Below are 20,478 nucleotides of genomic sequence, written 5' to 3'. Positions count from 1 at the left end.
ATTAAGAATGATTATATATTAACCGCGAAAAATCAGGTATGTAAATACACAGAAGAAATCGGCTTCAAAATACATATGTACAACGACAGTATATCTTCCTGTACATATAAGAGGTAACAGAAGATAACATAATGAAGTATTTTGACAAATGAAAATTGTGAATGCCTTTTCTTTTACATATTGAGTGCTGAAGAAGACGAGGCGTATTTTCAGTATCTTTTTGACACCATTGCGGACGATGGAGAAGATTCTTTATTTGAGTACGGGGAAGAGCACGGACCTGCAAATGCAGATCTGAGAGTAGCTTTTGTAGACAGTGAATCGGTCGACGAAGATGAAAAAGAAGAAGCAGCACCAAGGGTTGCGCGTATCCTTTCTGCAACAAGATAGTGATCCGAGTCGATGTTTGACCTTCGGAATGTGCGTACGTCTGAAACATTGGAAGCGTGAAATTAGCGTGTCACAAAATGTCGGAGACAGCCACATGGCTTGAGGGAGCTTTTTTTGCAATTTGGCCCTCCAAACTACCATTTTCGGGCCTTAGCGAAGTTGATCAGTCTCGATCCGTTATCGGACATTTTGTAGTGAAATTTTTCGAGATCTCCAAGCACGATTTTGCTATCGTGACGGGGGCATTTCTTGAAAACTCTCGCCTTGATCCGGATTGTAGCGAGACGGTCGTCGACTAAGGTGAACGACAGTATTCCGAAACGGGGTCTCACTCGTAGTCTTTTATAACTCTGCCATGGTCGTCAGAAAAGAAAACGTTCTCATCCGAGGCTGGGTCTGAAGGGGTGTTCAGTTACTAATTCGTGTATGCCCTAGAAGTCTTGAGGTGCAAGAACCGGACGCAGTATTATCATTTTTTGCCACTGCGTGGTGAACGGTGATCAAAATGCTCGAAAAAGCGAGTAGCTGGACATTGTTCTACGGACAGGAAATACAACGTAAAAAACGCTAAAATCATGTAGCGTCTGCAAAAAAAGTAAATAACCAATGTGCCTGGAACACAGGTGAAAAAGTGTATGCGCATCCTTTGTGACCGAAATAACTTGTATATTTTAATAAAATATTTTCATTTAAATTTCATATTCAAATTTTTAAAGTATTTTTAAAGATTTTTAATAAAAAATTTACGACAAAACCTATGAAGAACTGATTGTTATTCGCTAAATTTTCAAGTAGCGTGGTCGTGTTCCTGTGCGCGCTGCGTTTATTAAATCTTTTTCGATTCGTTTGAAGCCTCATTAATCTTTCATAAATACATACATTACTAATAATTTACTTTTAACCACATTCATAAATGATAAAGATAGTGACTTTTTAATGCGATTTACTCATTTAAAAGTGTGGTAATAGCAGTCTATAAAAAATTTACATAAACTGTGCAACAGTTGTTGCTATTTGCTGATCTTTGTGTGCTTTTTCACACTCTGCTGTCTTTACTGATCGCTGATCGCTCTGGATTTAGCATACCTCTGTTTTGTTGGTGTACTCACGTTGTATATACTTTTTATTCTTGCTGACCCTTATTCTGCCTATTGGTTCATTATGTTGGATTGTTGTTTTAAGAAGTGTACCAACCAAAAGAAAATAACCAGAGGTGATACATATGTCAGCTGTTGGCTTTGTGATAATATGGCTCACGTCACCTGCGCCGGCATGGGACATGTTGGTGGACGTGTTGTAGATCTAATAGCTAATAAAATTGGACTAAATTGGACTTGCATTGATTTCGGCACCATAGGAAACGATATGCGTGCTTTTATGAGGCAAACTCAGAAGGAGTTCAATAATATTTTTATTGGATTTCGCGATTTCAAGAAAGATTTAAGACCATGGAAGCTCACTTTAAAAAAACTGAAAGTAATCTCCGAATCGCCGAAACGAAAGAAGTGCAATTTTGAAATTCAGTCAAGTTCTTATATATTATCAAGTATGGTGCAAAGTTCTCCTCTTACGCCTGTGGAATCTATTTCGCTGACTGGTTTGAATACTCCCGCGACAGATATTGCTAAGGAATCTCCTGCTGTAATTCCGACAACTACATCTACGGACACTTTGTTAGTCTCTAGTGACATTAGTGCTGCCGCTACCTCCAACCAAATGGCATTGATACCTACGACAATCTCATTAGGCTCACCGATTATTTCTCAAACTACAATAACTACATCTACTCGCTCTTTGTTAGTCTCTAATGTTACAAGTGTTGCCGCTACCACCAATGAAAAAGCATCGATATCTGCGGCTTATGATCCTAGAATTGTTAACGTGCCCGCAGCCCCTCAACTGACAATGTGAGGAGACTGCCGTCGCGGCTCGTAGGACCGTTTTTGTATCCAGGCTGCATGCATCGTTGACTGAAGCTGATATTATTCATTACATGCGCTCTAAGCTTTATCTTACACCTACTACCAATATCGAGTTTATAAATTTAACTTCAAATATAAGAGAGACATTTCTTCTTTTAAAATATCAGTTCCTGACGCATATGTTGATAGAGTACTTGATCTTTTTTTTTGGCCCGAACATTTTGTGGTATATTCTTTATAAAAGAAAATCAAATATTGAACCTCCAGCAGTAAAGAAGTCAAAAAACTGAAAAGGCAATACCGCAGGAGCATTACAGACGTGAATTCTAATTCGTTCAGTCTTATTATTTATTACCAAAATGTTCGTGGGTTACGATCCAAATTAAATTCTTTTTTTCTTAGTACTTTGCATTTACAGCTCAAGTGATCGTTTTTACGGAGATTTGGCTAAAGTCTGATAATTTTAATTCCGAGCTATTTTCAAGCAAATATGTAGTTTATAGGCATGATCGTAACTCTAGAGGAGGAGGTGTGCTTATTGCCGTTTACTCGAGCCTTTCATCTGATATGTTGCTTTTGGACAATGTGTCTGATATTGAATTAATAGCAGTAAAACTTTCATTCCACAGCTTTAGTCTATTTATCTGTTGTTCGTATATTCCGCCTCGATCTGATATGAATGTTTATAATCATCAGAACTCAGCCATACAAAATTTATATTCTCATTTGCGAGATAAAGATCGCTTAGTTGTTCTTGGTGACTTCAATTTGCCATCAATAAGCTGGATTGATATTAGTGACTCAAACTCTTTGACTCCCACCACTCAGCATGATTTTCTTCGATGTCTACTAGATACATGTCTCGTACAGGTTAACAACGTATTAAATTGCAAAAACAAGATGCTGGACTTGGTATTTGTGGATGATTTGGCGGATATTGCTCTCACTCAAATTTCTGCTCTATCCCTCCAGAGGATCTTCTACATCCTGCGCTGGAGATTGTACTTGGTATTACCCAGCCACTGGTTACTGGTGTATTAAGAGTAGAACCTAGACCTCGCTCGCGATGTTTTCATAGAGCAAACATCATTAAGCTTAATGAAATGATTGCTCACCACGACTGGTCTGATCTTTACGCCTGTAATGACGTTGAGACAGCAACTTCTATATTTTACAGCTCACTTGATTGCTTCTTTGACAGCTGCGTCCCTCTTTGTTATGTTAATGTTGGAACGTGTAAGCCGCCTTGGTTCTCTAGACAACTTGTGAGGCTTAAAAACATCAAAGCTAGGCTTTATAAGCGTTTTAGGAGATCTGGAGTAACTGCTGCCTTTTCGAAATATTTAGTCGCTCGTTCTAACTTTCATTGTCTAAATCAGCAATGTTATAATTATATAATTTTTCAACAATCCGAGAAAATTTTATGGTTTTGTTAATTCAAAGCGGAAAACTTCTGGATTTTCTTCTGCATTTTCTTTTGGATACAAGAATGATAGTTCTGATCACACTATTGCGGACTTATTTGCAGAATTCTTTAAATCAACTTATTCACCTAAAAGTTTTCGATCTGGTCACTATCCGTATAATTTAGCTCATTCTAACTGCATTCTCAATCCTGCTATTGATAATAATATTATTCTTCGGAGTCGTCAAGCGTTGAAACCGATATTTTCTCCGGGTTCTGATGGTGTTCCTAGTTGAGTGCTAAAGTACTGTTCTGAAAATTTATCTGAGCCCATCCTAAAACTGTTGAAATTATCACTAGAATCAGCGCCATTTCCATCAATTTGGAAGCGGTCTTTTATTATACCTCTACATAAAAAGGGTAGTAGGTCAAATGTTGCAAACTATAGGAGCATAACTAAGCTTTCAGCTATTCCAAAAACTTTTGAACAGATGGTTTTGTACGTCGAAGATCTACCACTACCAACTTGCTTGAGTTTACTTCTTTAGTAATTAATGGATTTTTAAATAATAAGCAGACTGACGTGATCTGCACTGATTTTAGTAAAGCATTTGACTCTGTCAATCATGAGCTCCTTATCCATAAACTAGATTTACTGGGTTTTCCTAATAAATATTTCATAGATTAAAGCCCGTTTTGGCAACTTATAAAATAAACGGTATTCCTTTAGAGCGCATATCTGTTATAAATGATCTTGGTGTGCTTCTTGATCCAAAATTAAATTTTAACTTGCATATATCATCGACCGTAAACAAAGCCATGGGTGTTCTTGGATTTGTTAATAGGTGGGCTAAAGAGTTTGAAGATCCGTACGTCACGAAGATTCCACTGTGAGACAAATGGTAGGGGTCAGTGATCGGGAAGGGTTCAAACTACCGGGGAAAGTTATATCGGTAAAAAAGAAGTTATACATGTCCCGGCGTTTCGCTGGATCACGTCTAGGAATCGAGATATATCGATTTGAAGTTAGTAACTATCATATAGGGGAAATTGTCACCTTTGGTGGTCTCTTTTTTGACATAACTCGAGAACCACTAGTCCGATTTTGCTCAAAAAAATTAAAAAAAATTAAAAATTACAATTCCTTTAATCTGTTCATATAACGTTTTTCTATATAATCAACAGTTTTGCCGGTAAAAATAAATGTATGAAGAAAAAAAATATTTTTTGCCTAAAATATTTATTTATTTTTTTTTTAATTCATAAAAAATCCAAAACGGAAAAAAGCAAGTTGTATTACTTTCACGCAAAGTCACATAACCTTTAAGCAAAATGAGACATAGATCATGAAAATCGATGGACGCGTTTCGCTTTTATTCACAATTAAGTGAAGGTATCTCATTTTGACAAGAATATTGATTTTATGTTTCAATGAATTTGGATAATATTTATTATATATTATTTATTATTAACACGTAAAATTAAAAAATATTACAGGTAATTATTAGGTTATTACATAGATACATAGGTTATAAAAATCGATTAGCGCAAAACTTATTTTCGTTTGTTTGCGATCTTTACTTTCTTGCGTGGTGGTTCGCCCACTTGTTCAGAGTCTGTATCGGATGAGGATCTGTCTTCATCTGGAAAAAATCAATTGTTTTTAATCAGTCAGTTAACTTCATTTTTGTTCCCTTCGTTGAGTGTTTAGTACCGTTGGAATAGCAATTGTCGTCTTCGATATCCGGTGACTTTGACATTAGGCTCCAAATTGTTGCCTTCTTTCAAAAGCTGGGCAAGTTTTTCTGCTTCACGTTGAGAAAGGTTTAATTCTGCAACAATCTTGTCCATTCTTGCTTGTGATATTGGAATTATTTTGTTCGATGGGCCGGCTTCTGGTGTTGGTTTATAGGTGAAATCCGATTGATCCATTGTTTCAATAGAAAAAGAAGTTTCTCTGTCAGGACTTGGAAGCGGTGGAATTGGTATTTCATTCGAATACGGTAGAGGTATTTGTGCACTTTTAACAGATATGTAAACTCTTCGTTTAAGGCCTTTACGATTTACTCCACATATTTTGTTTGCGCAAGCGTAACAGTTGTCGGAATTGTGCTCTCCTGGATCAGTCCAAATCATTGGTACACCAAAACGAAGTGAACTGCGTTTCCCTTGGATCCACATGTTAAGACCATTGTAGCACGTTTTACAAATTTTGTCTGGGACCCACGAAACGCCGCGAATAAAGTTTAAAAGCGCGCTCCACTTGCTCAGTGAGTAATGCAGTATTTGTTGAAAAAGCTCTTTTGCCACAAACGTAACAAAATAAATTGATATTTTCTGGACAATTTGCACTCATTTCGGTTTTATACTTTTATTACTTTTTCGTCACTTTAAAAAAATCGTACTTTACTTTACTTTTGTTGAATGACAAAAATCGATCAATGAACACCTATAAATACTACGTAAGTTTCAATATTTTACTGAGAGGTACTTATGAATTGGCGCATCTTTTAAGGGTGGCTATATACCTGATTCTTGTGCGTTTTAAATTTTTCGAAACGTTCTAAAACATGACCACTCATAAATGAGGGTGCAATTTGTGTAAAAAAATCATGCAGGTAGCCAACGGAAAAAACCCAAATAATTAAAAAAGTGCACTTTCCTTTTTTCCTTTTAATTGTCCACGCATATTTATGACCGTTTTTTAGTTTGTTACCGCTACCATAAAAATCAAATAACCTTTTGTTTGTTACTTTTTTTTAATTCTGACAATCATAAAAAAAAGTTATCAATGTTTCTTCCAAGGAATTTTGAGCATATCTCGAGCAAATTTTTGAAATTCATACCTTTACTTAATTTTGAATAAAAGCGAAACGCATACATTGATTTTCATAATGTATGTCTCATTTTGTTCATAGGTTATGTGACTTTTGGATTTTTTATGAATTAAAAAAAAAAATAATTTTAATTTTTAAGCAAAAATAATTTTTTTTTCTTCATACATTTATTTTTACCGGCAAAACTTTTGAGTATATAGAGAAACCTTATATTAACAGATTAAAGGAATTGTAATTTTTAATTTTTTTAAATTTGTTTGAGCAAAATCGGACTAGTGGTTCTCGAGTTATGTCAAAAAAAGACCACCAAAGGTGACAATTTCCCCTATATGACAGTTACTAACTTCAAATCGATATATCTCGATTCCTAGACGTGCCCCAGCGAAACGCCGGGCCACGTATAACTTGTTTTTGACCGATATAACATTTCCCGTTGGTTTCATCCCATCCCGATTTTGACTGTCGCATAGTGTTCTTTACACATCGTTGGTCCGTCCAGTACTGGAGTATTGTTCGTGTGTCTGGTGTCCCCGATACCAAAATTATATTAAGCGAATTGAGTCAGTACAAAAGCAATTTTTAATTTTTGCATTACGTGGACTCAAATGGAAATCAGATCTCCATCTTCCACCTTATAAAAATAGGCTCCTTCTTATTAGTTTACCAACTCTTGAAAATCGTAGAATATTACTCGGGGTAATATTTCTCCATAAGTTGATAATCGGCGAGATTGACTCGTCTTACCTTGTTAGCCAGCTTAATTTTGCTGTTCCCGTTAGAACGTCTAGAGACTTTGTCCTTTTCATTTATCCCTTTGCCGTCTAAACTTTGCCACAAACAACCCGCTGCGTAATTGGTGTTCACATTATAATAATTTGTATAGCTGTATCAGTATTGAATGTTCGTTTACTGCTTTACATAACCCAATAATTGCGCGTGTAGCCTGATATTTTAAAAGTTTCAGTAGACTAAATGTAAATTATATCATATTATTGTTACGCTCATTAAAAACTTTATTTATTCTTCATATGTACATATGTATCCTATTATATGCCCAACTTTAGTAGTCGACCGTTTTATGTCTATGTCGACTTAAAATAATTAAAATAAAAAATAATTAAACAAAAATAAAAACTAGTGGACACAAGGTTATGTCTTTGCGTAGGTGTCGAATTTGGAAGCGAATACCTTCCACTTTTGGATCGTAATTGTCTTCTTCTACGTGCTCGAAACAGCCCGGACCCTTTTCCGGGCAGAAATATGCAAGAAGTTGTGAGGAGTAAATGTCCCTAGAGAATTTAGCCCACACAAACTCCCGCACCACCAACCAAACCAGTCACACCACAGCAACACAAGTCAGCGCAACTGGCCACGCAGCAAACCACGGCAACACAAGTCATAGCAACACTCGACATGACAACGCAACATCACACAGCAACACGTAGCTGCGCGACCACGCAACATCAAGCACATAGCCTATTAAAGGAGTAGCACGACAAGAAACTAGTCAGTCAGCACGAGACTGTGGTCGTGAGCATACGGCTACTGGCAAGAAGTGACTTCTTCTGCACCGGCTCGAGCGTCGGGCTTGATTCCACTTCTGCAACAGCGGCAGGTAGGGTGATTTCTTCTGCACCGGCTTGAGCGTCGGGCTGGACGTCACCTTCCCAGTGGCAGCGCCAGAAGCTACACACGCTCTCACCACAGCCTCTCGTGGAACCGCGTACGCGAACATCCGCTCGCCCGCAGTCAGCACCGCCGTTAGCAGAGGGGCGTCGGCAGCGCCTACAAGAGCACTTCTCACCGCTGTCAGCAGAGCGGCGTCAACAGCGCCGCTAGAGCGACTCTCCGTCGCGAACAGAGCGTCGCCGAACGGCGCGATTGGAACTATACTCTCCGACGTCATTAGCGCGGTACTCTCCGGCGCGAATAGAGCGCCACTTGTCGACGTCGCCAGAGCGCCGCCCAGCGGCGCGAGTAAAACGTTACTCCCGGCGCCACCAAAGTACCACTCATCATTGCGCCTCACCTGCATTGCTGAGAGCGCTACATCTCGATGCAGCTGGAACGCTACTCTCCGGGGTCACCAGAGCGCTACCCACCAGCGTTGTTAGAACGCCATTCACCGGCACGACCAGAGGGCAACCCACATTGCAAGAGCGCTACATACCGACGCGGCCAGAACACCGCTTATAGACGTTAGCAGCGCGCCACTCAGCGGCGTCAGCAGAGCGCTGCCCATCAGTGCCAAAGTCACGCCACTACAGCCTAACGGGCTCATAACGGGACAAGGAGCCGTTACCCAGTCACTGCAAGTGACGCTACCGGATGTTTTAAATTGTTTTTTGTTATATGTTCTTTTATAGAAATTAAAGAAAATTAAATAATAATATTGTAACGAACCCTGGGCACGGCGAGTATACACCAGCATTTTAGAAGAAGCATCGGGGCAAGCAAAATGCTTCGTTACAATTGGCGCCCGAGCAGGGACCTGAGTAGATGGTACGCTTGCCAAGGAAAAATTATTATATGTTTGATACGAACAAAATGGCGGAAGTAATCAACACAGCTAGCAACTAGCAACTAGTATCCATCGCACAGGAATTGGGAATCGAGTGCGCGGGTACCGCCCGAGAAATACGCAAGCGCATAACGGCGCTGGCGCCCAAGGCGCACCCTGACCCAGAGATCTATGCCAAATTTCAGGCGATGGGAATCACCAACAGAAACAACGAGGTTGCCTCGGAAGACGAGGAGGAGCAGAAGACGCCAGTACCACCGGATGAACGTACGCGGAGTACGACTACTCCTATGGAAAACACGACACAGAGCCAGTTGGCGGTACCGCTACACCAGCACCAGCTGCCATCACATCAGCCACCAATTTACCAGCACCCACCGACAACAACCGTCGAGCCGAACGCAGGTCCAGCCAACCCCGAAAATCAGGCATCGACCCACACGTTTGCACCTATCATCGACCAGGTAAGGAAGTGGTCAGTAAAATATGACGGTAGACGAGACCCGCTAGCTTATGTAGAGCGATTGGAGGAGCTGGCCGAGGTGTATGCCTTGAACGTAGACCTCCTCCCAAAAACCATGCCCGAGCTACTGTGCGGCACCTCTCTTCACTGGTACCGCAACAACAACGAACACTGGAGTAGCTGGATAACCTTCAAGCGCGACTTCCTACACTTCTTTCTGCCAACTCGGTATTTCGAACGCCTCGAGGACGATATACGGCAGAGAAGGCAGCACCCACGGGAGAAATATAAGGAGTATGTAATCGCGATACAAAACCTGATGCGACACGTCGGCTATAGCAGCGAGCAGCGATTGGAAAGAATTTTCCGCAACAGCCACTCCGACTACTTGTTATATATTCGGCGGCGGGATTTCACCACTCTATCTGAACTACTCACGCTCGCGGAGGAGTATGAGAGTATTCACGAAGGCCACAGACGGACGGCAGAAACATCACGACGAGAGGTGGCAAGGCATGTCACCGGCGACAACCCGATGAGGACCACCACGCAACCAGGCGAATCATCTCATCGCACCCCACAGGTGCGGACGACACAACACCACCCGCCAGTTACATCACACCACTCAGCGACGGACACACAGCGTCATGGCATATCCTTCGAGCTTCGACCCCAACAACATATGCAGGGGGTGTGGGCAGGAAGGATATTATGCCAGGCGATGCCGCAATGCACGGAAGTTATTCTGTTGGGAGTGCGGTCGAGCCAATGTCCGCACGATCGAATGCTGTCGCTGGCGTCAGGGAAACAGCGGAGGGCTTCACCAAGAACACGGCGCAGTGAGCCCACCGAACCCAGCGCCAAGACGCCCATAACCATGCGTCAGGATCACGGTCGACTGTACGCCCTGGTCTACTTGGGTAGGGAGCTAGTCGAGGCCGTCATCGATACCGGCGCTTCGAAGAGTTTCATATCCACCACTCTAGCGGAATATATGGCAACCGTAGGAAGCGGAGAAAGAATAATGGTAGCCCTCGAGGTACACATGGCCGGCGGTACCAGTAGCAAGGTTTTCGATGCCATGAAACCCCGGCGATCTAACCCCGTTTAGGTCGGCGAAGTACCTCAGAAGTTGTTCGTCCATAGGGCTACATTCACTACGTATTCTTCTACTCAGTGCTGGCATCGAGTCAAACCCAGGGCCAGAAATCTACACCTGCTGTGTATGCCGGAGACGACTACAACACAACTCCACCTCAGTCAAGTGTAATGCATGCGAGGGGTGGAGTCACCTTAGAGTCTGCTCAGGACTACGGACGCATCGACAGTGGACCACGTCATACGTGGCCCCTGTTACTCAAACACGGCTAACCTCAGTCCACCCTAGCAGCCTCACACAGTCACCAAAACACAACAACATAATAACAACACAGACCATACCACAGCCACGACAGACCACATAACACACACAACCGCACCACCCACACGCCGCCGCCAACAACCTACAATCTGCACGGTATGTCAGACTAGGATATTCCGTAATGTGACATCAGTCAAGTGCCACTTTAGGGCATGCTCAGGTCTGCGTACCACGCGGGATTGGACTGGGAACTTCGAGGGCCCGTGTTGCGCTGCTCGGTCGCAGACCTCAACAGCGACGCCTCCCGCTACCACCACAGGGCGGCAACCATCACAGCAGCGCACACAGCCAACGGCGGTAAGAACACACTCATCCCTTACATCCCACATCACGACACGTCTCCCGAACCACATGAAGCTCCTTCAATTTAACTGCAACGGGCTACAGAGCAAGATTTTAGGAGATAACCGTCTTCATGTGTCGGCATGGTATATTGATAGCTGCGGTCCAAGAGACGAAGTTGCACAGCAATTCAACTTTGGTGGTGGCTTAGCGTTCATCACGCACCACACCGTGCAGTATCGTCTTATCGAAGCAGACATCGACCGCAGGGATACCACCCTAGAATGTCAGGGCGTTGCTATCCGGTCAGGCGATGTTGAGCTCGAAATATTTATCATATACCTACATCCTGTCACCTCCTGCCCGGCAGGATATCACCCTGATATAGGTGCGCTCCTCAGAGGTGAAAACCGTATGGTAGTAGGTGACTTTAATGAGCACCACGATCTTTGGCACTCAAGCCTGTCAAATGATCGTAGGGGAACAGACTTGGCTGAGCAGATAGACGATTCGACATTCTGCACAATGCACGACGACGCACCCACCAGGGTTATGGGTGACTGCAGTAGCTGGTCTGATAAAGAGCATAACATGGCGACCTATGCTGACTTTAGTCATCTCGATAGATAAACCAACCGACTTTTCCTCCGCCAAACACCGGACCTATATCAACTTTTCTAAAGCTGATTGGAAAGGTTACGCGGAGTTTACCGAAAACATCTTCACAGCGCTTCCCACACCAACCGACGTCCATCTCGGTCAACGTAAGTTCCGCAGCGCTGTCACTGCTGCTGCAGTTCACTTTATACCGGCAGGATGTATAACGGACCCACGTCCAAACTTCCCTGCCGAAGCGGCTGTTCTTGCCGATGAGTTTGATAGCCTTCGTCAGGCCGAACCCGGAGATCACCGTATCAGGGATCTCAACGCGGAGATTCGGCAACTAGTAAACGTACATAAGCGGAAGAAGAGGGAGGAGCATCTGAACTTCACCTCTGGTGTGAGCAAGCTTTGGTCAACCGTGAGGTCGCTGTCCAATCCGACGAAGGACGACGACAGAATCGAAATTTCCTTCGGCGACCATGCTTCGCCGGACCCGGAGCGATGCGCGAGCTATTTTAGCCGGCAGTTCATACTGCATCCTCCGGTGGACAAAGCCAAGCGTCGAATGACCAGAAGGCTGCACAAACTGCCAACTACCTGTGCCCCCCTTGCTTTCACTTGCGGTGAAGTTCAGGTGGCCATCGGGAAGGCGAAAGCCTCCAATCCAAATCCATGGGTCCCGACGGAATATGCATGCTGATGCTGAAAAATTTGGGTCCTGCGGGGATAGCGTACCTAACGGAGGTCCTCAATTTGTCTATGGCCACTCTCATCATCCCAGACGTCTGGAAGGTGGGGAGAGTGGTCCCACTGCTCAAACCGGGGAAACCTGCCAACAAAGGAGATTCTTATCGTCCGATAACACTCCTTTCTCGACCCAGCGAAGCATCAGCATGGTTTGCGTAAAGTGCACAGTACAACAACAGCACTTAACGCCATAAACACTCAGATAACTCGTGGCCTTAACCGAAACCGTCCCTGTGAGAAAACGATTGTAGTAGCGTTGGACTTGTCAAAGGCGTTTGACACCGTCTGCCATTCCACGCTACTAGAAGATATAGAGGCCTCCTCTCTCCCACAGAGACTCAAACGGTGGTCGGCAAATTATCTGAGTGGTCGACACTCGTCGGTAATATTTAGAGATAAAACGAGTAAATTGAGGAAAATAAAACAGGGGGTTCCACAGGGTGGTGTCCTTTCCCCGCTACTGTTTAACTTTTACATTTCAAAGCTCCCTCAACCACCAGAGGGAGTCTCGATTGTCTCTTACGCCGACGATTGCTCGATCATGGCGACTGGGAATGGAATTGATGACCTATGTTTTAAAGTAAACGGGTATCTCTCCGAACTTTCTCGCTTCTTTTCTGCAAAGTGTCTAGCCCTCTCCCCTACGAAATCCTCTGCGACCTTGTTCACAACCTGGACGACCGCTGGGAATTCACGTCGATGACACACCAATTCCGACGGCCAATAACCCCAAAATATTCGGAGTAACATTCGACAGCCTGCTCTCCTTCTCTGCGCACGCAACCGCTATTGTCAATAAAGTACAGAGGCGCAACAAGGTCCTCAAGTCACTAGCCGGCAGTACTTGGGGCAAAGACAAAGAAACGTTGCTGGCAACATACAAGGCAATAGGCCGGCCTGTTTTGAACTACGCAGCGCCAGTGTGGTCGCCGGGGACTAGTAGGACGCAGTGGACGAAGCTACAGACTGTACAGAACACCGCACTCAGGACAGCGACAGGACGCCTCCTGATGTCGCCCGAACACCATCTCCACGGCGAGGCGCGAATGCTCCCCGTAAAGGAGCACAACATAATGCTCTGCAAGCTGTTCCTGATAGGGAGCCATAGAAGTGGCCACCCAAACAGACAGCTGCTTCCAGAAGAGCCCTCGCCTAGGCACATCAGGAGGCATCTATACGAACTGACGGACGAAGTCCAGAGGTTCATCAAGTAACCTCTGGACCCGTCAGCTTACTGACTGGCCCTGAACGGCATTCACAGGGAGTCAGTCTCGAGTTATGTAGACTCTAGACCTGTGAATGCTGTTCTAGGCATACCGCCCCCGGACACAGACGAGACGGAGCTTCATCTGAATCGTGAGACACGAACGACACTAGCACAACTTCGCTCCGGCTACTGCAGCTGGTTAAACTCCTACCTGAGTAGATTAAATGAGGATGTGCCAAATGAGTGTCCGGCAAGCTGAGAGACCCCACATGACTCGAAACATCTCTTCGCATGCCCGGAAAACCCGACAACCCTAACGGCCTTGTCCCTGTGAACCAACCCTACAGAAGCTGCACGCTTCCTAGGGCTGCCATTAGTGGAACTTGACGACAACGACTGAGATACCAACCGTCCTGGGCGGGGTTGTTGTAGCCGCTACAACAACAACAGGTCATGAAGATCGAGGTTCGTCTCGGACAAGCGATGCACCACGCAGTGCTATACATCATGTCAGGCGCAATAGACGACCTCATACTCGGCCTGGACACGTAAGGATGCATGGGAGCTGCAGTATCCTTCTGCGGTCAACACGTCGTACTCACCGAACCGACTACACAGCCGGCACCGCCCGTTACCTCACAGACCACGGAGGATAGCACCGCAACCGCAGTAAGTAATACCATCCCGCAGAGGGCGACTAAGAGAAAGCACCGAAGGAAGGGCAGATCCGGGAGCGAGAGGATCAATAGAGTCGACCATCACGACCCCAGTGGACGCGTCGATGAGCATACCTCCGCGGGGATGCCCCACGGTAACAATATGGATGAGGCAACACAAATACGCGACTTCCTAGCGGAAGAACTACAGAAGTTTGAGACCATGAGCAGAGTGGCCAACGTGGCGGAGCACAGGATCGTCATAACCCCATCAAGCAGCGGTACTTTCCGCGCAACCCAGCGATGCAGGCCATCATCAACGCAGAGATCGACGAGCTTCTCTCTAAGGGGTGGATTATCGGCAACTAAATGCCCGTTCAGTACCCGACGCATACCCCTTACCCAGAATACAACAGATACTGGACAAGTTACGTAGGGCTAAATAGATCAGCAGCCTAGACCTCAAAAATGGCTACTGGCAGATACCCCTGGAACCGAACAGTCGCCCATACACGGCCTTCACCGTGCCGGGGCGCGGATTATTTCAATGACGCGTCATGCCTTTCGGCTTGCACTTCGCGCCAGCAACATTTCAGAGAGCACTCGACCAGGTCATCGGCCCAGAAATGGAACCCCACGCTTTCGCCTACCTAGACGACATTATCGTCATAGGCTCCACCATCGAGGAGCACGTACAAAACCTACGAGAAGTACTAGCACGACTACAACGCGCGAATCTCCGCATTAACCCCGAGAAGTGCGACTTCTTCAAGAAGGAACTCTGATACTTGGGTCATGTGGTCAGCGACAAGGGAATCCACACCGATCCCGAGAAGGTAGCCGCGATCCAAGAACTAAAACCACCGTCTAACGTGAAGGAAGTACGCCAGTACCTCGGGATAGCCTCGTGGTACCGTCGCTTCGTGCCCGCTTTCGCCACGTTAAGCCAACCACTAACTGCACTCCTGACAAAGGGTAAGCACTGGAAGTGGGGAGTCGAACAACAAGAGGCCTTCGAAACTCATCGAGGCCCCCGTACTCGCGTGTCCAGATTTTAACAAGCGATTCACCTTATAGACGGACGCTAGTAACTTTGGCCTGGGAGCGGTACTGACACAAGAGTTAGAAGGAGGCGAAGGCGTAATATCTTATGCCAGCAGAAAATTGAACAAAGCGGAGGCCAACTACTCGCCCACAGAGAAGGAGTGCCTTGCCATCGTTTGGGGAATCCGGAAGATGAGGCCCTACTTGGAGCGATACAGGTTCAAGGTGATCACCGACCACATGTCGCTGAAGTGGCTGAACTCGATCGAGAGCCCCTCCGGCCGTATAGCGAGGTGGGCCCTGGAGTTGCAGCAACACACGTTTGACATAGAATACCGAAAGGGGAAGCTCAATCTGGTCGCGGACGCACTATAACGGCAACCACTGGAGACCCTTCGGCAAGCGATAACGGCGGAATCACAATGCAAGTGGTGTCGTAAGCGCGTGGGCGAAGTACACGCCAACCCGGAGAAATACTCGGACTATATGGTACAGGACGGACAGCTCTACCGCCATATCCCGTGCCGAAACCAGGATGAGGAAGCAGTGCCCTGGAAGTTATGTGTACCAACCCCCCTTCGCCAGCGGGTGTTACAGGAGAACCATGATGTTCCCAGCGCCGGCCACATGGGCATCCGGCGGACAGTAGCGCGGATTGCCAACCGATATTATTGGCCGGGTATGTTTCGTGACATCAGCTGCTACGTGCGTCAGTGTGATTCCTGCCAAAAATACAAGGAAGGACAACAGAAACCCGCGGGAAAAATGCTTTCACAGGTGGCTTCGGAGCCCTTCGCAACGATCTGCACAGACTTCGTCGGACCCCTACTGCGATCTACACATGGCAACACCATGTTATTGGTGTTCTTCGACCGTTTCAGCAAGTGGGTGGAGCTAGTCCCAATGAGACGCGCTACGGCAGAAAGCCTCCGCCATGCGTTCAGGGAACGAATTCTAGCGAGATTTGGCGTTTCGAAGATACTCATCTCGGACAACGGCGTCCAGTTCACCAGCACGCTGTGGCAACGCTACCTCCAAGAGATGGGAATACGAAAACAGTTTACCGCGCCATACACCCCCCGGGAGAACCCAACGGAGCGCGCTAGCCGGACGGTCAAGCGAATAATAGCTCAACTCACCAGATCGCAACACCAGCGATGGGACGACCTCCTCCCCGAAATTGAGCTAGCCATAAATACCAGTGTCACCACCTCTACTGGGTACAGCCCAGCTTTTCTCGTCCAAGGCCGTGAGCCACGACTACATGGAGCACTCTTTGACGAGGTCAACATTGGGACGGGCACTATTCCCCCTACTGCCGAGGATAAGTCCAGCAGGATGCAGGAGGCATGCAGGATTGTCCGGCACAACATGGAGAGAGCGGCGACGAACCAGGCCCGCCAATACAACCTCAGACGTCGAAAATGGACCCCTAGGGTCGGCGAACTAGTTCTCGTCAAGGAACACCATCTATCCAAGGCCGCGGACGGATTCACAGCGAAATTGGCACCCAAATATGACGGCCCCTACAAAATCCTGAGGTACATATCACCGGTGATCGTTCAGTTACGCAAGACCGATGGAGGGAGGGAAAATACTTCCAATATCACGGAATTAAAGACGTATCATACCAGTGAGGCCATATAGACACAAGGAGACACACAAAAAAAAAAAGGGAACGACCACACAAATAATTGAATTAATTAACCAACTTTAACTTCGTACGTCACTCCAACCAGCCATTCAACCGCGAACCACCAGAGGAAATAAGCATCCTCATCAGCGACGCAGAGGGACCGGAATTAGACCAGTTCGCCACAATAGCGGACAGAATCCGTCGGAGCTTCAGAGATATCACCGCGCATGCAAACCCCGGCTGAGGTCCAGCACCAAAGACTACAGGGTAACCGTACACCACTGGGGCGCGCACATCCACCCAAGAGCCAGGGGAGTTCCAGACCACCAAGTAGGGGGGGAGTGTGAGGACTAAATGTCCCCAGAGAATTTAGCCCACACAAACTCCCGCACCACCAACCAAACCAGTCACACCACAGCAACTTAAGTCAGCGCAACGGGCCACGCAGCAAACCACGGCAACACAAGTCATAACAACACTCGACATGACAACGCAACATCACACAGCAACATGTAGCTGCGCGACAACGCAACATCAAGCACATAGCCTATTAAAGGAGTAGAACGACGAGAAACCAGTCAGTCAGCACGAGACTGTGGTCGTGAGCATACGGCTACTGGCAAGAAGTGACTTCTTCTGCACCGGCTCGAGCGTCGGACTTGATTCCACTTCTGCAACAGTGGCTGGTAGGGTGATTTCTTCTGCACCGGCTTGAGCGTCGGGCTGGACGTCACCTTCCCAGTGGCAGCGCCAGAAGCTACACACGCTCTCACCACAGCCTCTCGTAGAACCGCGTACGGGCGACATCCGCTCGACCGCAGTCAGCAGCGCCGTTAGCAGAGGGACGTCGACAGCGCCTACAAGAGCGCTTCTCACCGCTCTCAGCAGAGCGGCAACAACAGCGCCACTAGAGCGACTCTCCGTCGCGAACAGAGCGCCGCCCAACGGCGCGAGTGGAACTATACTCTCCGGCGTCATTAGCGCGGTACTCTCCGGCGCGAATAGAGCGCCACTTGTCGACGTCGCCAGAGCGCCGCCCAGCGGCGCGAGTAAAACGTTACTCCCGGCGCCACCAAAGTACCACTCATCGGTGCGCCTCACCTGCATTGCTGAGAGCGCTACATCTCGACGCAACTGGATCGCTACTCTCCGGCGTCACCAGAGCGCTACCCACCAGCGTTGTTGGAACGCCATTCACCGGCACCACCAGAGCGCAACCCACCTTGCAAGAACGCTACATACCGACGCGGCCAGAACACCGCGTATAGACGTTAGCATCGCTACTCTCCGGCGTCAGCAGAGCGCTGCCCACCAGTACCAAAGTCACGCCACTACAGCCTAACGGGCTCATAACGGGACAAGGAGCCGTTACCCAGTCACTGCAAGTGACGCTACCGAATGTTTCAAATTGTTATTTGTTATATGTTCTTTTATAGAAATTAAGGAAAATTAAATAATAAATTACGATTTTCCAGAGCCCCGAAACTACAACTTTCTCTCTCGCAATTGCACCAGTGTGACGTCACATAAAATTATTCTCAAAAATCCTCTCTGATAGGCACAATCTTGTATTCTATCATTCTTGGGTAGTACTAGCAAATGACTGGCTTGCTTCGTGACGCCTTATAAGAGCTTTTGCTTTGGCCAAAACAAAACAATAATAGTGTTGCTATGCAAAAACGGTTTGTAATGTAAAAATTAATAGTTTAGGTTGAAAGAACTGAAGAGCAGAACCTTGCTTATTCATAGGCCAAGAATAATAGGGCTGAGATAACATATGGCATAGGTACTAATCTCCTCGATGCTAAGAGATCTTATTTCCACCGGCGAGATATCTGCAATATTGCAAGGCTTGCAAGAGTGCGCAATCTTCTTCTATAATCCTGCTGTTCCACAAGATGAAAGAGTTTTCCCGTTCAAACGGGGTCATTGATATTCCTACCGTGTTCTCTCTCATTCAGCACACTTTTGATATACCGATCATCCGTTGATGTGCCTAGTTTATCTATGGAGTTTAAACAATTTTGCGCTTCTTTGTGTGCATACTTAAAGAATGGGGATTTATTAAGTCATCTAAAATGTAGATTTGTAAAGGGGCATCTAAATATCATGATTCAGCGCCATCCACAAAAGATTAAAACTCGAGATTTTTGGAAAACAAAATGTATGTTTCTGAATTTGAAAGAAAAACGATAACATCCATTCTATGAGTTCTTTTACATAATACATCAGTAGAAAATTCACGATTTTTAATAATTTGTATAAAACATATTTCTCTGAAAACATCCGGATTTCTGAAATTTCAAATGCAACGTACACGTACGTGTTTAGAGTTATTACATGGGAATACAATTTTGCACACTTTATTTTTAGATCAATAGACACATTTTTCTGTCCGGAAAACACCATATATAATAAAAAAAAAATTTTAATATCGATCAGTCTAATGTACAAACGTTTTAGTTAGGCACATTAATAGTTAGGCACATTAATGTATAAATACTTAAAGAAAGTTTCGCTAAATATACTTACTTGCCAGCCTTGAAGTAAAAGGCTCCTGTCAACAGCTCTTAACCACATAACAGCATCACCTGCTTCGAAGGTTTTCAATTTTTTACATCGGTAGTGTAGAAATAGTCCTAAGCACTTCAATAGCTCTGAAGTTGACGCCTTAAAAATTACAAAAAAAAAATATCTTAATGTACTCGCATGTACTAATAAAACAAATGGTTCAAATATAAATAAAGCTTACACTTAACGCTACCATCCAGAATAGAATAGAAATTCTCACCTTTAGATACAGTAGGACTTAAGTAAATAACCTGATTAGCATGAGTAAATTAATACATACATAAATAAAATACATTTTTAATATACCACGCTTTTATAAATGGACTAAAAAGTAGAAAATAATATTTCTCAGTCCCATAGAATTTGTTTTGCTAACTTTTGACTTTGAAATTTTAGCAAAAGTCATTATAAACAATTTATGAGATTGAAAACGAAAAACGTGGATCGCATGCAATACAAGCATTATATTAAATTGAAAATAGTCAAACTACATTACATAGAAATTTCTACAGCGCAAGTACAAATTTGAGATCAATTTTAAGCGATCGTTATTCATATACCCACATACCAGGCATTCTCTGCAAAAAAGCCACTCGAAAAAAAAAGTTCTATATGTTAGGTCTGTGTAATGCGGGGTTGCCATACTGTCAGGGGTCAAACTTTTTTGCAAAAAAAATTTCGAACCGCCATAATTTTAAAACGAATGAACGGATTTAAAAACGCCATGGGACTTTTTTGTACAAACTTTATTTGACTTTAAAACTGTGTATCATA

At 45.1% G+C, this 20,478-nt stretch overlaps 1 protein-coding gene across 1 annotated transcript in view; it reads right to left on the bottom strand.

Annotated features, from left to right (window-relative positions):
* Window positions 1-20,478, bottom strand: part of LOC118735044 (cyclin-dependent kinase 5 activator 1) — a gene marked incomplete at its 3' end in the record, with an annotated part of 199,274 nt that overhangs the window by 12,505 nt on the left and 166,291 nt on the right. Inside the window, 1 exon segment of the mRNA XM_036464636.1 lies at window positions 19,666-19,803. Within this exon segment, the coding sequence (XP_036320529.1) occupies window positions 19,666-19,803 (138 nt within the window).

This window comes from Rhagoletis pomonella, unplaced genomic scaffold (genome assembly GCF_013731165.1).
Source record: "Rhagoletis pomonella isolate Grant_MI unplaced genomic scaffold, Rhpom_1.0 Rhpom_scaffold_00003, whole genome shotgun sequence".
NCBI classification, from domain to species: Eukaryota; Metazoa; Arthropoda; class Insecta; order Diptera; family Tephritidae; genus Rhagoletis; species Rhagoletis pomonella.
The sequence above is the reverse complement of the archived record's forward strand: the minus strand, read 5'-3'. Positions and strand labels throughout refer to the sequence as shown.